This window comes from Pomacea canaliculata, linkage group LG7 (genome assembly GCF_003073045.1).
Source record: "Pomacea canaliculata isolate SZHN2017 linkage group LG7, ASM307304v1, whole genome shotgun sequence".
Lineage (NCBI taxonomy): Eukaryota > Metazoa > Mollusca > Gastropoda > Architaenioglossa > Ampullariidae > Pomacea > Pomacea canaliculata.
This window is the reverse complement of record NC_037596.1, coordinates 22412250-22429771: the sequence shown is the minus strand read 5'-3', so window position 1 is coordinate 22429771 and position 17522 is coordinate 22412250. Positions and strand designations below refer to the sequence as shown.

Genomic DNA, 17522 nt, shown 5'->3' with positions numbered 1-17522 from the left:
GTGAGATTTAGTCCACCCGTGTGTACTTATCCAGAGCGCTAATCATCCAGGCAGTCAATGGGAGAGAGGCACGAAAGCACTAGTTTCTATAAGCAGCGTGTACAGTAAATATTTCATAAGGTGAAGAATTCACGATTAGAGAACAGAGACCCGACAATTTTGACCACAACATTGTCGGTCAAGATTGGGATGCCAATTAATATATACTTTAGAAAATATCAATGAAAAAATAATGAAAAGAACCAAGCGAGATACTTGTATATTAGAAAGGAACTGACAGTAGCGTATATCGCTACAAGTTCATCTTTTATAAAACTCCTACTACTTAACTAGAAAGAAATGATCGGCAGTGGCGTGAAGATGGTTGCTTATTAGTTGAAGTTATATGGAGGAAAAAAACTATTAAAAGACGGTGACATGTACTTTTTTTAAACACCTAAAATTTTAGCTAACAGGTTGAGATTAAAACGGATGTTACTCAAACTTTCCAACATTTCTTCCGCTATGTTTTCCTGAATTCTTGTGATGTTAATCTTCAGAATCCTTTATAACTTGAGCATTTAAGGTGATACAGCCAAAAGTTGTTGGTTGAGTCTTTGTTAATTTAGCTAAACCATTTTGAAATGTGATTAATTATTTAAATATAGTAATCAGTTAGTATAACTAAATGTCCGATTTTTTTTCTTAAATGTAAGCGATTACTATTGTAAAGGACAATCACAAAAATATGTAAATTGTTTTCTCTAAGCATAATTACAATGTAGATCTTTATTCAGTTAAACAATATCTAAACAACATTTTGAGTTTACTCACAAATTGTTGTTACTGTGTTGTTAATGGCTCCTTTTGGGCTATTCATACGCAAACCGTGTTGCGGGATATGGTGTAGAAAAGCATTTTGATCAGTTCAATCAAAATGACAAACACAAATAATATAAAAAAACCCGAAGACTATAATGAATATTTGCATTGACATGCTGTAAAAAATGAAAGTGTAAATAAAAATCCTTTTAATGTTAAAACTTAATTAGTAGTGTTTTTTCCAAAATTAAAGCAGTATCCTATATTTCTCCTTATTCTGCATCTTAAAAAACCGGCGAAGTGGAATACTTGGTATTCACCCTTAGCATTTCGCTCCTCTTGTCTATATATAATACTTTCTTAAAGTCTCTCTACCCAAATTTTTACTATATTATTTATGAGCTTATTTCTTGGTGCTATTTCTTACTTAACTTCTTCTACCACTTCAACTTTAGGAATTTTGTAAGTTTTTCCGGAAACTTATAATAAACTTAGTAGTTCGCTATGTTATCCTCTTCAGAAAAATACTCTTTTTGCGTTAACTCTTATGACGAGGGTTCATCGTTCACTCTCAAAGCGGGCGTTCGACAGGTTACGATGCGAAAGTAGTAATTATAAAGTATTCCCAATACGTAGCATTGCTTGCAAGGAAAAATGATTTTTTTTCTTCAGTAGAAATCGCACGCGGATAGCAGGGGTTTCTGCAGGATTCTTTCATTCAGTTGGAAATTGGAATTTTGCCAAGTTAAAAAATGTCAACTTTTGTTTGGATTCGATGTCCTCTAGTGCGGAATCTGAATATTCCTCCAGACTGGGAACCGGTACTTATCGACATTGAACGTGCAAATTTGAGGGACAAAAACATCTGCCGACATTTTTTAGTAACATCCTGTCGTCTGATTCATACAGATTCTGTTACACTTTCGTTCGAAAGAGGAAAGAAAATGTTCAATGAATGACGAAGGAGTGAACCAACTAGTGGCGCGAAACTTACAACTTGTCGCATCTTTATTTAATTTTAGTGTTTTTTTTGTTCTTTTTTTTTTTTGTTTTGTTTTTTTTTTTTTTTTGAAAAGGTTGCTTTCAATGTGATTAGAAACTAGTGTAAAAAACGAATTGTCATTTTATGGTTGTAGACTGAAATCATAAGAAACCCCAAATGTAATAACCAAGGACACGAACGCATGATCATTTGCTCAGCTTTCTAATCCAAAACCAAACCTCAGGTTTCAACGACAATGAGACAGTTTTTCGTCCCAGGTGGCGACGTCCAGGCTGGGCCGCTGACCTGCCCTGTCCGTCAATTCATTGAAAGGCGCTCGGTGGCAACCGTTGGCCAGTTCTGAGGGTCGATGGTCTCGGAACACGTGCTGTCAAACCGTCTACCCCCAACCGGACACCCACCCACCTCACCTAACCGTCTACCTTCATCGCTTTCCTCCAGCCTGGACAGTGAAGAATTCCCTGCAACTACATTGAGACTGATGTCTGTAATTACTGCCCTGTGGGGTTACAGGTTTTCACGCTCCCTCAGTTCTTTGCCGCCCCAAATCACTTAGTCAAGTTATTGAGTTTGTTTTGTTTTGTAATTTTGCTCTTTCGCCTGCCCAGGTGCAATCTTTAAAAATTTACCCTGGAGGATGTCTTCAAACCCCCCTAATTGCGGTCGATTAACTACCTTTCATGGAAGATGTCGAGGCAAAGCCTAGGCATCGGTAACCCGCGAAAAAACTGTTTTAGAAATGGCACAGCGGGAGCGCTCGTTGAAGCCAACTCCCAACACGTTCAGAGGACCGGAGTCAGAAAGCTGCCTAGTCCCGACAACTGGCGAGCTCTTTTTTTCAACAAATTCGTGAGCATTTTGTTATACACAATTAGAGCGTTTTAGAATTTAACACAGCACCTAACAATGTCCCAGTGGTTGCAAATCTGGTAAATGGTCGAGTTGGCAAAAGGGTAAGGTACTGGTGACTAGTTACTATGTACACGGACGAAATACCAACCTGATCTTGCCGAGGATGCCGAGGTGAGTGGGATTGGAGACAATCGAAGTTCTCCCACGATCACGTCGGATCTCATGAGCGGTTCCCATCTGGTATCCTCCACACCCAAAATATTCGCACGAGCGGTCACACTCGGAGACCCCTTGATTCAACCCAATTTTTGTTCCAGAATCCAGTTTGAATGTTCTTTCCCCCGCTATAACCCACTAAGCAAGAAAGATTTTTAGATGCAAATGACGGACAAAGGCAACTTTGACTTGCCCTGATTGGTAAGCTCCGGCGGTAGGTAGCCAATGATATGTCGCTATGCATGCGTCACACCTCTCGTGGTTAGCTTTCCTTTATGGCAGCCGAGAGGGGGGACAGCGGCAGGGGGTGGATCCACTCGTGAACCTTAACGAGGTGGCCGTATATAAAAGTCGTCAGAAGCTAAAGCCGGGTGTAGTTTGTGTGAGTGCAACAGGAGTTACTTATCAGGCTTCTCACAGGGATTTTTAACCCTCGAGTTAATTTACACTGGGACTTTCTCAAAAAGTTCAGACCTCTGAGGAAGATTCCTTGTCGGAGGCTGAAGTTTGGTTGCTGTGAGGAGGGAGAGCCCGCAAAATAAGAGTTGCGCTTTCGCGGAGCATCTAACGGGTCAGCACACACGTACAGTACCACGTACACGTACACATAACACACACACACACATACATACACATTCACACGCGCGAGCACCAGGTAGCCAGCCGGATTTCTGGTGTGTCAGACAGCGATCACCTTAATTAAGAACATGTTCGGTAACGTGACCTGTGACCCTCGCTCTTACAATTAAGCACAGCAAATGGGATAACGGACAGTTTATATTCTTCTTCATCTGTTTTTTGTTGTTTTTGTTTTGTTGTTTGTTTGTTTTTTTTTTTTGTTTGTTTGATTTGTTATGTTTGTGTTTTGTTTTTTATATCTCCCAAAGTCAGTTTTTCCCTCATTAGATTTTGGTTTTTGTATCTTTTATCCTTCGTTTCTATGTGTGTGTATGTGTTTTTAGTAAGGTGGAGGTGATACCCGTAGATGAGTGTGCTGATACTATTGATTATAGCACCACTTCTTGTAGCTCCTTCCTGACTTTTCTTTGAGAGTTTGTTTTAGATTCTTAGTTTTTTTTCTATTCTCTTTTTCCTCCCTCCGCTTTAGGTAAGCAGGAATTAAGCTGTGTCTGATGGCTTAGTTTCTGTGCAAGCGCCATCGCTATAAACAAAGAAAAAAAAAAAATACAAAATAAATAAGCGATAGGATTCAGTTCAGCTCACAGCAGTACTTTGTTTATTTTTATACTACTGAATCAAGACAAGTTGGCAAATGTTCACTGAAAATATAATAATGATCTTTCCACTCGTGGCATACGTAGGTCAGGTAAGAGGCGACTTCTTTCTTGAACAAATTTCACTTTTTGAAAATTTTCATAGTGATTGAGCCACACTGTCTTGTGATGTTGTGCTCCTTCAGTGCCATCCAGTTGCCGTGGTCATATAGTGTTCAAGAAGATCCTGTAAATACGTGACCAACATGCGATAGATAACTGGAACCTGGTACTGGTCGAGTGCGAACCCAGCTATGCTAATGGCAGAATGGAGGACTTTCTTCACACTTGAGTGAACAATGACGTGTCTTGACCACTGAGCGCTGGTGCTGTCAGAGGAGAGAATGAACTAAAGTCTACTTATACATACGGGTGGGCCACGACCCTTCTGCTATGTCACTGAAGATCACTGAACAGGGGCACGTTTTGCTATCTCCATAGCAACAGTCGAGAGGGGAGAGCGAGACGCCACCCACGCGTCCACTTATAGTGCCCTTGGTTCAAAGTCAACGATAGTTCCACTAACCCGGAATGCCTTTTATCCAAAAAAAGCGGTTATTGTTAAATGGAACTCATAAAGAATTTTAAAAAAAACAACATTCGGGACGTTAAAGGCCGCTGTTGCGTCATTCGCACCTGTAGGAATCAGGACACGATTCTTACCTTTAAAAAAGTGTAGATGTTTAACGATGCAAATTGAAGCGGTATGGTCGAATGTTTTTGTAACAACACACACACAGCTCTGCCCTCAGTTGCCGTCAATAAAATGTAATTATTACTAAAGTGATTGAGCTTCGCGGGTATTTAAATTTTAATTAAAGTCTGTAAACTGCACAGGTGTACGGCACAGCCTACGATGGCGTCTCGCGCAGGCGCAGTTCGCTGGGGCCGGGGCCGGGGCCGGGGCCGGGGAAACCCTTCTCCTCCGCCCAGCAGCAGAGATTACCTGATGTATCAGAGAAGGTAAAAACTCTTTAATCAGGAAAGATTTAAGGATGCTTGATTTAACAAGTAAAAAGGTAAATGGCAGCAACAGGAGAAAGCTACTACACTTTCCGCGAGCCTCCAACACTCGCGTTCACCGTCGGTAATGCGGCATCAGAGCGGACTAAATAAAATAAATAAATAAATAAAAATAAAAATAAAAAAAGGCGTCGTGTAGCTACCTCTTCTATTGATGACTTCTACAAATATCAACGCTTTTCAGTGATGACCAGAATTTCTTCCATCATCAGTTTTCGTATCAACGGCTATGGTCGATTTACTCATTAGGAAAATGGTTCTTGCTTAACAAAATTCCTGGTCTACGAGCCAGGGAATAATAATTAATAATTTCATATTTAAAAATGTAGAACTATAGTGACATTGCACAAGGACACAAGCAAAACACCTGAAAATAAAACGATAAACATAAACATTGAAATATCAAGCAAAACGAAGCAGAATAACTATTTTATCCACTCTGACCCTAGGGTGCTTTTTGACAACAAAACTGTTATTTTGTTTTTATTCGGAAACAAAAGGACCAATGGGATTGGGCGAACTCGAAGGGTACAGTGTCCTTCCTTGTATCTATGACTTACATATAGTTGACCCCATGACCCCTGTAGGCAATTGGATGCTTGACTTTTTGTTTTAGCCTCTTAATTAAACTTGCTTTAAACTTTTTTGGTTTCTCTCTCTCTCTCGCTCTCTCGCTCTCTCGCTCTCTCTCTCTCTCGCTCTCTCTCTCGCTCTCTCTCTCGCTCTCTCTCTCTCGCTCTCTCTCTCGCTCTCTCTCGCTCTCTCTCTCTCTCTCGCTCTCTCTCTCGCTCTCTCTCTCTCTGTGTTATTAATGACTGGCTTCTTCACCCCACAAGTCTCGGGCATGAAACCTTCATAATTTTTTTTTTTTTTTTTCAGCATCGAGCCCAATATGAGGTTAACCCAAGTGCTGGGGTCAGCCGGAAAGACAAGAAGAAAAAGAAAAAGAACAAGAACAAGGAGCTGGACAGTCTCAAGCATGAGATCGAGATGGACGAACACCGGATTTCCCTTGAAGAATTGTACAACAAGCTTGGCACTGACCCTAACTCGGTATGAGGTCACTGGCACTGACCTGACATGACACCTGGCACAGTGACCGGAAGTCATAAACCCTTATAATCTATATTGTGATTATATAGCTTCGATACTTTATTGTTTTGTAGATTGGAAGCACACGATAAAAAGTTATTTAATAAAGAAAATAAATAAATAGAAAGAAAAAAAATTGTTTTCAACGTAAATAAAGAACATCTGTCAATGAACATAAAATCAGTCTGAATATTAAACAACCAATCGGTTAGTCAACTGTGAATTTAATTAATAATATTTTTGCTATATTTCTTTGTTATAAATAATAACATCTCGAAAAAAATACATTTAAAAAAGCGCCATTGAAATGAAATTGCCGGCCCTGGTTTGCAGGGGTTGTCCCCCGAGCAAGCCCAACAGATCATGGAGCGAGATGGACCAAACCAGCTGACACCACCCAAGACGATACCCGAGTGGGTGAAGTTCGCCAAGCAGATGTTTGGAGGGTTCGCCATCTTGTTGTGGCTAGGTTCAATTCTCTGCTTCATCGCCTACGGCATCCAGACCGTGCAGACCTCTGACCCCGCTGGCGATAACGTAGGTCGTAGGTCAACATGGCGGCTACTTATTTCTCTCCTCCTGTTCTGTTGCTTGACTCCATTGGATTTTCTACTTTATTAATGGCTCTAGACTTTAAAAGATGTCTAGATAATGTCACGTGTTTTGTGTTTAATTTAAAAAGGGATTTTTTTTTCGTAATTGTAGTGATTGGAATTTCCAGTGTGAGGGACAGAACTTCTTTTTTTTCAAACATCGATGCTCTCTGTTTGTTGTTGTTGTTGTTGTTGTTGTTGTTGTTGTTGTTGTTGTTGTTGTTGTTCCTGTTCTTGTTCTTCATTGATGTTTTTGCTGCTGTGGGCTTCGGCTCATTCAATGTCTATGCCGAGACCAACCTTTTCTTGGAGTCAAGGAAGTAGTGGGGACTATGATGGACCGGAAACACGTGACAGTATTTCCGTTGATTCCAGACCATTTTCAGGAAGAATTATATTCGTTTTCTTGTCCTTGCAGCTGTACCTGGCCATTGTGCTGGCTGGTGTGGTGCTGATCACAGGCGCCTTCTCTTACTTCCAGGAGGCGAGGTCAACGAGGATCATGGACTCCTTCAAGAACATGGTTCCCCAGGTGAGTTTACTTATTTACTGCGGTCACAACGGACGTCAGGCGACACGATGCAAACAAATTTACACAACAATAAACTGTTCTGCATTTGTTTATTATTTTTATCTATAAAGCACTTCAGAACATTCTACAGCTTTGCAATGTTTTCATACATATACTTCCAACCTGCCCTGCTTACTCATAAAACATTTTGTCAGCTACTTTTGCAAGAGCTATAGTTTATCTCCTCGTGAATTGTTTCTTCATCACACTTTCCTTTCATCATCTTTTGTCACCACCTGAAGAATTTTTTTTCTAAAGACTGTTTATCGAGGACTTGCTCATTATTATGCTACATATTTATTTAGTCCTTCACTCAACTCTTGATAATTTTCTTTCAACATCATTTGCGACAGTACGCTGTCGTGGTGCGCGGGTCAGAAACTCAATGTCAAGGCCGAAGAGCTGGTTTGTGGTGACGTCATCGAGTGTAAGTTCGGTGACCGCGTGCCGGCCGACATCCGGGTCATCTCTGCGCACGGATTCAAAGTGGACAACTCCTCACTGACGGGAGAATCCGAGCCGCAGACTCGAACCCCAGAGTACACACACGAGAATCCCCTGGAGACGCGCAACCTGGCGTTCTTCTCCACCAACGCTGTCGAGGGTAGGTTCCCTAACATTCAGTGTTGTCTTTCTTATGTCTAGAATTTTCTGGGGTTTTTTTTTAAATATTGATGTACAATACTATCTCCCCTTGTAACCAGGCACCTGTCGTGGAGTAGTCATTCGTGTCGGCGACAACACGGTGATGGGTCGCATCGCCAACCTGGCGTCGGGGCTGGAGGTTGGTGACACGCCCATCGCCAGGGAGATCTCACACTTCATCCACATCATCACCGGGGTGGCAGTCTTCTTTGGCATTCTCTTCTTCGTCATCGCCTTCCTCATGGGATACAACTGGCTGGACGCAGTCATCTTCCTCATCGGCATTATTGTCGCCAATGTCCCAGAGGGCCTGCTGGCTACTGTCACGGTATGTATGATTTATTTTTTATTTTTTTATTTTTTTATTATTTATTTATATGGGCAAACAGGACATGCGAAATAAAATGTCAGGACAAAGCCGAGTGTACATCAAAAGTAAGACCAGACGAACAAGACGAGCAGAAAATGCAGTATAAAGTGTAGGACACCTGCAAGTGTTGCTTTACCTGCTCACAGGTGTGCCTGACCCTCACGGCCAAGCGCATGGCTCGCAAGAACTGTCTGGTGAAGAACCTGGAGGCCGTGGAGACCCTGGGCTCCACCTCCACCATCTGCTCCGACAAGACCGGCACACTGACACAGAACCGGATGACAGTGACTCACGCCTGGTACGACAACCGCATCATCGAGATCGACATCAGAGACGACAGAACCCGTGAGTATCTTTGGAGGACAGTTCAGAACCTGATGAACGTGGATGACTCATAATATTTTTAATAAATGAACTAGTTAAATAATTTAAATCAATATATTTTAGTAATTTTAAAAAAATATTTCTTTCTCCATATCTCTGGGATTTGGGGTCATAAGAGAGGGTAGATATCTACCCTCTATGGTCAAAGTTTGACATGAGACACAGAGCACCAAAAGCTCACCTGTGGACCTTTTCTGAATTTTAACACCAACAGTAACAGTAACCAAACGTCGACCAGTCCTACACTGACATTCTAACAACATGTTTGTTTACTAATTTCTGTGCATCAAGAAAACAGCGGCGAGAACAGTGAACCGACGTGGAAGGCGCTCACCCGGGTGGCCATGTTGTGCAACCGCGCAGAGTTCAAGGTCGGTCAGGAGAACGTGCCTATCCTAAAGAGGTAAGGATGGTTTATTTATTTGTGAAAGTACAAGAAGAATAGCCTAAAATTTAAATAGTCTTCAAATTTAGAAATAATGAAGCAGCTTAATGAGATTTTGATATAACGGCGGCCATTTTGGGGGAATTAAAGTCAAACCATGAACAAAATCCTGTCAATACAAAATAATTTTACTCTCTGATTAAGTGAAGACGCCAAGTACACGACGACGACTTCCTACACCACCTGACACCCCTTGACCTCTGACCTCTTTATTGCAGGGAGTGCAATGGCGATGCCTCGGAGTCAGCTTTGCTCAAGTTCGCTGAAATGGCGGTAGGCAAGGTGACGGAGTATCGCTCTCGCAACAAGAAGCTGATCGAGATTCCCTTCAACTCCACAAACAAATACCAGGTGAGAAATTTGGAGGAACAGGTGTTGAGAGGGACAAGCTGTGCTTTGATGTGTGTGTGTGCAGTCAGAGGCTCTGAGTTCAGAACTCTTCTCGGGACACTGTGTGTGTGACACCTGTTTGCAGGACTGGCCGTAGGGGATTTTCTCCAGGTACTTTGGTTTCCCCCCGTATGCAAAATCATCTCAAAGTGAAAGTACCATCCTACTAAATAGTAATTTTTGTGCTGTGATTGTTAAATTGTCTTCTTTTTTATTCGTCTGTGTGCAGGTGTCGATCCATGAGACGGAAGACCCAAAAGACCATCGCTACCTGCTGGTGATGAAGGGAGCACCTGAGCGCATCATCGACTGCTGTTCCACGGCGCTCGTCAACGGAGAGGAGCAACCGATGGACGAAGACTTCAAAGAGGCTTTCAGCACCGCTTACCTGGAGCTGGGTGGTCTTGGGGAGCGAGTACTGGGTACGTCAGATTTAAAATTAATACCTTTTTGTTCATTTATTTAAAAACACTTTTCTTGCTGAGATTTGTAACAAGATACCGGTTTCTGAATCATGCAGCCTTTGCAATAAAAAAAAAAATGGTCCAGGTTTCTGTGATCTACTACTTCCTGCTGATCGGTTTCCTCCTGGTTTCAACTTTGACCCGGAAGGTCCTAACTTTCCCATCACCGGGCTTCGCTTCGTGGGCCTTCTGTCCATGATTGACCCCCCGCGTGCTGCAGTGCCGGATGCTGTGACCAGATGTCGCAGTGCTGGTATAAAGGTCATCATGGTCACCGGCGACCATCCAATCACAGCCAAGGCCATCGCCAAGGGCGTGGGCATCATCTCCGAAGGCAGCCAGACAGTGGAGGACATTGCTGCGGAGAGGGGATCCCGGTAGAGCGGGTCAACCACAGGTAAAAATTAAACCACGTGTTTTTGCCATGACCTTTAACCCCCAGAGTTTTAAAGTTCTGTGTGTGTGTCGTTGATGATGGAGTTATGTGTTTGATGATTGATGTTTGTGTCGCGACAGAGAAGCGAAGGCCGCTGTCATCCACGGCGGTGACCTGCGCAACATGAGCCCAGCACAGATTGATGACGTCTTGCGCAATCACTCGGAGATCGTCTTCGCGCGCACCTCGCCTCAGCAGAAGTTGCTGATTGTCGAGGGCTGCCAACGCCAGGGTCAGATCGTCGCCGTCACAGGAGACGGGGTCAATGACTCACCTGCTCTCAAGAAGGCCGACATTGGTGAGTTCTGAGACAAGAGTTGTTGGGGTGGAGAGAGTAGACATTGACAATCAAGTAGAGTCGATAACAAAATAAAAGCGAATAGAAGGAATGTTGCCGAACCACCCCTATAGATATTCTATATGTCTTAGGTGTTGCCATGGGTATTGCTGGCAGTGACGTCAGCAAACAGGCGGCCGACATGATCCTGTTGGACGACAACTTTGCCTCCATCGTTACTGGTGTTGAAGAAGGTGAGTCCTGTCCTCTGCATGTGCTGTCTGTAGGTTTACTGTCTCCAGCAAACAAGAGAGACAATGTCAGGTGCACACATTGCTCATTTCGTAGTGGCGTCCCTTGAATCTCACTCTGCTAAAGCTAGAAGGGAGAGAACTGGAAAGAGCCAGGGATATCTGCGACAAGGTGGCTTCCCTTTTAATTGATCAGGTAATAGGTGCCGTCCATAAAACTTTTAGGATCACCCATCGCAGACGCCATTCACCTGATGTTGTGGTTTTAATAATTGATTCTTCTCATATAGGGGAAGAATAAAAATTCATGGTTTAATGAGATACAGGGAAGTGAATTGCGATTGAACTTTTGACCTCAGAAGTCAATGGCTTTTAATCATATGACCACCTGATGAAAGACATAACTTTGTTGTTTGTTTCAATGTCCTTCACAGGCCGCCTCATTTTCGATAACTTGAAGAAAACCATCGCCTACACCCTGACCTCCAACATCCCGGAGTTGACGCCGTTCTTGATGTACATCGTCATGAACATCCCCCTCCCCCTGGGCACCATCGCTATTCTGTGCATCGACCTGGGCACCGACATGTTGCCCTCCATCTCGCTGGCCTACGAGACTGCCGAGAGCGACATCATGAAGCGCGCGCCCCGTAACCCGGCCAAGGACAAGCTGGTCAACGAGAGGTAGGTCAGGTCACGAGGTCATGACCGGACAAATCCGTTACAGCATTATTTTCCTAATAACCTATCAGGAGCTTAGAACTTAATTTCGTATTTGACTCGGGTTGCACTTTAAAAGCTGTGGTATGCTCTACATACCTGTGCTGTATATTTATCAGAGAGCAGAAGACCCTGATCCTGACTGATTATTTGTTTCTAGAATGATCTCCAGATCATATGGACAGATTGGAATGATCGAGGCCATGGGCGCGTTCTTTACTTACTTCGTTGTCATGGGTGAGAACGGTTTTTGGTGGGATCGACTGATTGGCCTCCGCAGTGAGTGGGACTCCAAAGCCATCAACAGCCTGGAGGACTCCTACGGCCAGGAGTGGGTGAGCACGCACATTTACTGGTGGATACAATTATTATGAATGGATTTACGAGTGGGAAAAGTATTATGAACATTTTTTTAAATGCCCTTGATTAGTCATCGTCAAACCTTGGTAAAAGAACTTTTTATACTCACGTCGAGGCTTCCCCTTGATTTCAAGCCTAACAGACACTTTTCTTTCTCCATTGAAAGAGTTTAATACATGATGTCACGTGATAATTATTAATGTGTTAAGAACAACATTTGCACCAAGTAAATCATAAGTACATGTCCTGCGTTCATTGAACTTTAACAATTACAAGGGTTCATATTTATTTATATTGCTAACTGTAAATTAATTAAATCGGATTAGTGAGATATATAAACTTGTTTGTATTTACAAGTACTTAGGAGTTCATGTGCGTGTTTAGAGTCCATATAGTTTATGTTTACTGCTATCAGACAAAGGTTTACCATTCTGAATGCTTACTGCTGTCAGACAAGGGTTCACCATTCTGAATGTTTACTGTTGTCAGACGAGTGTTCACCATTCTGAATGTTTACTGTTGTCAGACGAGTGTTCACCATTCTGAATGTTTACTGTTGTCAGACGAGTGTTCACCATTCTGAATGTTTACTGTTGTCAGACGAGTGTTCACCATTCTGAATGTTTACTGTTGTCAGACGAGTGTTCACCATTCTGAATGTTTACTGTTGTCAGACGAGTGTTCACCATTCTGAATGTTTACTGTTGTCAGACGAGTGTTCACCATTCTGAATGTTTACTGTTGTCAGACAAGGGTTCACCATTCTGAATGTTTACTGTTGTCAGACAAGGGTTCACCACACTGAATGTTTACTGTTGTCAGACAAGGGTTCCATGTGGTGAATGTTTACTGTTGTCAGACGAGTGTTCACCATTCTGAATGTTTACTGTTGTCAGACCTACTCTCAGAGGAAGAGGCTGGAGTACACAGTCTACACGGCGTTCTTCGTCGCCATCATCGTCGTCCAGTGGGCGGACGTTATTATCTGCAAGACGCGGCGCCTGTCCATAGTGCAAAAGGGCATGACGTGAGTGTGACTATGTGACGTGAGTGTGGCTATGTGACGTTACCATAAACGTCACGTGAGTGCATATGTGACGTGAGTGTGACTATGTGACGTTACCATAAACGTCACGTGAGTGTGACTATGTGACGTGAGTGTGACTATGTGACGTTACCATAAACGTCACGTGAGTGTGACTGTGTGACGTGAGTGTGACTATGTGACGTGAGTGTGACTATGTGACGTGAGTGTGACTATGTGACGTTACCATAAACGTCACGTGAGTGTATATGTGACGTGAGTGTGACTATGTGATGTAATCATAAACGTCACGAGAGTGTATATGTGACGTGAGCTGGGTTGAAACCAGTGGGATAAATCGCTAGATTTGTTTAAATATTAGGTGACGTGTGTGAGCTCATGAAGAATAATTTCCGCCATTAGAAATCATGTAGAAAATTCCAGTACGACAGTTTGTAACGATTGATTGTCCATAAACTAATAAAAACTAATCTTTTTAAGCTGACTTATGTTGTGTCATTTTCATTTTAGACGAGTAGCTACGTGAGTGAATAACAAAGTAAAGTATATGTATAATATATATCTGTCAGTATTATATATATATGTCGGTGTGACATCATTTTGACAGGAATCACTACCTGACCTTCGCCATATTTTTTGAGACGGCCTTAGCTGCTTTCCTGAGTTACTGCCCTGGGATGGATAAAGGTCTGCACATGTTTCCTCTGAGGTAAGTAGTCTCTAAATAGACAATGAAGTGTCCTGGGTGCATGGGTACATGGGTACATGGGTGTGTGTGTGTTCACATGGACAGGCTCGATGACACCAACTGTAAAAGAACCATCAATAATATTTCTATTAAAAGGTCGGCAAGCAAGTAGGTTATCATTGATGATGAGATTACTTTCGTATTGAAATTAAACAAATTTAATTGTAAATCTTGGTATTCATGGTATTTACAGAAATAAGCCACATTAATTTTTTTTCTATTTTGTTGTTTTTATGTTTACGTATGTTAACGGATTTCGTGTTTATACCATAGCTCTCCATCTGATTTCGTATCGATATTTATTGCTAATTTAAATCCCATCCCTATGTATGTATCGTCTGTGTGCAGGTTCACCTGGTGGTTGCCAGCCCTCCCATTCAACCTCCTCATCTTTGTTTACGATGAAGTTCGCAGGTACATTATTCGTCGATGGCCCGGAGGATTCGTAGAGAGGGAACTGTATTTCTAGAACATCACTAACAAATGAAAAGCAACTTTAATTTTAGAGAACACAAAGAAGAACGAAGTACATTTCTAAAAACACTGAGCACAGATCCACAGTTCTTTGGTCTGAAAGTCAAACTTTTTAGTTTCGACCATTCTCCTCTTCTTTCAAAAAGCTTGTGTGACTGCTGCTCAACATTGATGAACATCGCTGGCTCACCTCCTCTTACATTTCTCTGAAAAACATCTAAATTTTAAACTGAATTCGGTTTGAAGGTGAGCAGGAGATGTAATCTTGCAAGTACTACTATTGTTCAACTGACAAGATAAAGTCCTGTGACTCAATCGTTTTTTTAAAAAGTTATTTACATCTTATAAAGTGATGTAGTCTGTTAAGTAAAGGCCATTTTCTTTTAGGACAATCATTTTCTTTCCAAACAGTACTTATAATTTTAAACCTGCAAATAAGTCAGGTAAATAACAGCACGATTTCTTACTTGCACTTAAACGAGTTTATAATCTTTGAATTCATGACACGTAGTTAAAGTAATGGCATTTATTTTTGATGTAATTGTATGTTTTCTCGTGTTTAATTATGAACACTGTGAAATAATTATTTGTTCATGTAAAATAAGAAAATATTGCAAGGTAGATAAGTCTGCTTGGTCCTACTGCAATGGAAGGTGGTGGGAGTGGTGAGAGCATGAGAAACGAACCATCTGCTTTCGTGTTGGAGTCTGAGTCGCTGTTTGGACTAAACTTAGTACAGATGCTCATACTCATGGATTGATCTTCTTCGGCTATCCCAAATTATTCATATTATAATTTTTAAAAATCGGTTTCTGACAATATACACACTATTTCTACTCATCCACAATGGAAATAAATTCTAGATGTAAATATACTCATTTTCTCCAAGAATTGAACTCAAGCAGGAAAGCATTTGGTGTAAGTGAGGCTGTTTAGGGATTAAAAATAGGGAACAACATTCCAGATAAATGTACAGTATATCAATCATGTTTATGATTTGTAATCTGGAGATAGATAGGTTTGAACTGAAATATTCAGGTGTTGAACGGGTATGTGTGTCGATGACCAAACTGCTAGAGAGTTTTGAATGATGAGCTGTTTCCAGTTTTCAGACCTTTGATGACAAGCTACTCGATGTTATAAATGTCATTGAAACAAAAGACTTGTCATATTTTTAATTTGTAATGTACATACGGAGTTGTGCCTTTTTACAGAGTTAAATGTGTATGACATAAAGTATGTGGATGTGTACAGTTTTGTGGTGAAAATAGAGCTACATTTGAAATTACATTACGGATGTTAATTTGTTAAGTTGTTTAAACATCGTCTGGTTTCCTCTAGTTGTCCTCTGTTCATGGATTTTGTGTTCCTGTCATCGATGTCACTAATGACTCCACATACCCACCTTAATTTTTATTGCTACCCCTATGTGCTCTCTGTTAATGGTGGTGAACATGTTTTAATGGTCACTGGCTCCGCTATGGGTCTAACCCAGTGTTAAGTGTGGAAATAATGAAAAAGAAACAAAATACCCTGGTAATTAGTTATGAGTATGAGTATACATTACCCATGCTGGAATTCATTTATGCATAAGTGAATGTATGAACGACGTATGTATTTACAAAAAAATCAAAATAAATTTGATATGGATGTTGCATTTGCTGTTTCAAGTTTTTTGTCGATTGAAGATTTTTTTAATATTAATTATCTCTGTTATATGAGCAAATAAAAAGAAGGTGAATAGAATGAAAGAAGTGGTCTCGTCCAGATGATGAATCCAACCCTGTGTAGAAATCTTTTAAAGCAAAAAAAAAAACACAAAAAAAACAAACAACAAACAAACAAATAAACGAAAAGTATCTATCGGTCTACTCTTGCTTGCCTTCTCGACTAGTTTCTCCTCTCTCTCTCTCGCGCACGTGCACACACACTGCCTTTTAAAATGTACTTTTAAATCAACATAACACAACATAACAAGCAGTGATCTTTTTCTCCCTTTCTCTTTATGTTCATGTGTCTCGGAAAAGCAGCTGAAAGGCTGACCCCAACTTCCGCTTTACCCACCAACCAGCGGGTGTATTCCTGGGTGCGGGTGTTGGCCATGGTCAACAACTCTTTGACGTCAGAAGGAATAAAATCTGTCTTCAGACAGACCACCTTCTCCAGTAACACAAAGAGCAAATAAATGCCAGACACGATGAGTGTGACTTGATACTAGGTTTGTCCCACAATCAGGGTAGACAAGGGGAATATTACCCAATGTCCAACTTATTTGCTGGGGCAAGTCATGATGCCCTTGTACAGCTATTTCCACTTTTTCTTGTAAAGAAGTTCATTTTGTACATGGCACGGTCGATTGCTTACAGCTCGGCCAATTATGGAACTAGATCAGTTACAGTTTGTATACCATCATATATATGGGTACACATGTGCAGACAAGCGCGTGCAAACAGACATACGCAGACATAAACAGGGGAAGCGGAAAGCCGAGTGGTTAGAGGACTGGCGTTCAAACCTAGAGGCGCCCGAGTTCGATACCCACGTGGCGCATAGAACTTTCTCCCTGTCAACCAAGCCAACCTCACAAAAAAAAAAAAAAAAAACTAACGAAAAGTGCTCTGTAAAATCTAGCTGGCTGGATGCTTGCTTTGCCTGGAAAGAGCTTCCACCGAGAGGTAATTTCGTACTCTGAGAGTAGATTTAGGGGAGGAAACTAGAGGCCCCGAAAAAAATCCCCGACGGTCGGCCTTGCGAACAGATGATACAGTGTCCCGAGATGAGATTTGAACCCGCCGCCTCTCAGTTGTGACAAGCGAGTGTCGTAATCACTACGCTTTCATGCGCCCCGCTTCTAACACCTCACTCCACACAGTCTACCAAACGATCTACACACGCAGCAGTCACGTGACTAAAGGCCTATTCCCACGCTGCAATGTTGGGCACTTTGCGGGGTTTGCAGCCCCCGCAAGGCCTTGCGAGTTGTGCACACGGCACTCAGAAAGGCCATGTCGCAAGGTTTCAAGATATAGAACGCGTTTCTATTTTCCCGCAAGGCCGACCTACTTTGCAGAGCTGTAGCCAATTGGAA

At 41.8% G+C, this 17522-nt stretch overlaps 1 protein-coding gene across 1 annotated transcript in view; it reads left to right on the top strand.

Moving 5' to 3' along the window:
• Positions 1–16089, top strand: part of LOC112567977 (sodium/potassium-transporting ATPase subunit alpha-like) — a 22455-nt gene extending 6366 nt beyond the window's left edge. Inside the window, 20 exon segments of the mRNA XM_025244935.1 lie at positions 4984–5109; positions 6049–6222; positions 6595–6798; positions 7273–7386; positions 7779–7795; positions 7797–8029; positions 8130–8398; positions 8587–8785; positions 9116–9227; positions 9488–9620; positions 9889–10081; positions 10209–10487; positions 10490–10520; positions 10640–10857; positions 10989–11090; positions 11522–11771; positions 11968–12142; positions 13064–13194; positions 13820–13921; positions 14309–16089. Of these exon segments, the coding sequence (XP_025100720.1) occupies positions 4984–5109; positions 6049–6222; positions 6595–6798; positions 7273–7386; positions 7779–7795; positions 7797–8029; positions 8130–8398; positions 8587–8785; positions 9116–9227; positions 9488–9620; positions 9889–10081; positions 10209–10487; positions 10490–10520; positions 10640–10857; positions 10989–11090; positions 11522–11771; positions 11968–12142; positions 13064–13194; positions 13820–13921; positions 14309–14429 (3183 nt within the window). The 3' untranslated portion in view covers positions 14430–16089.
• Positions 16090–17522: the final 1433 nt, after the last annotated feature.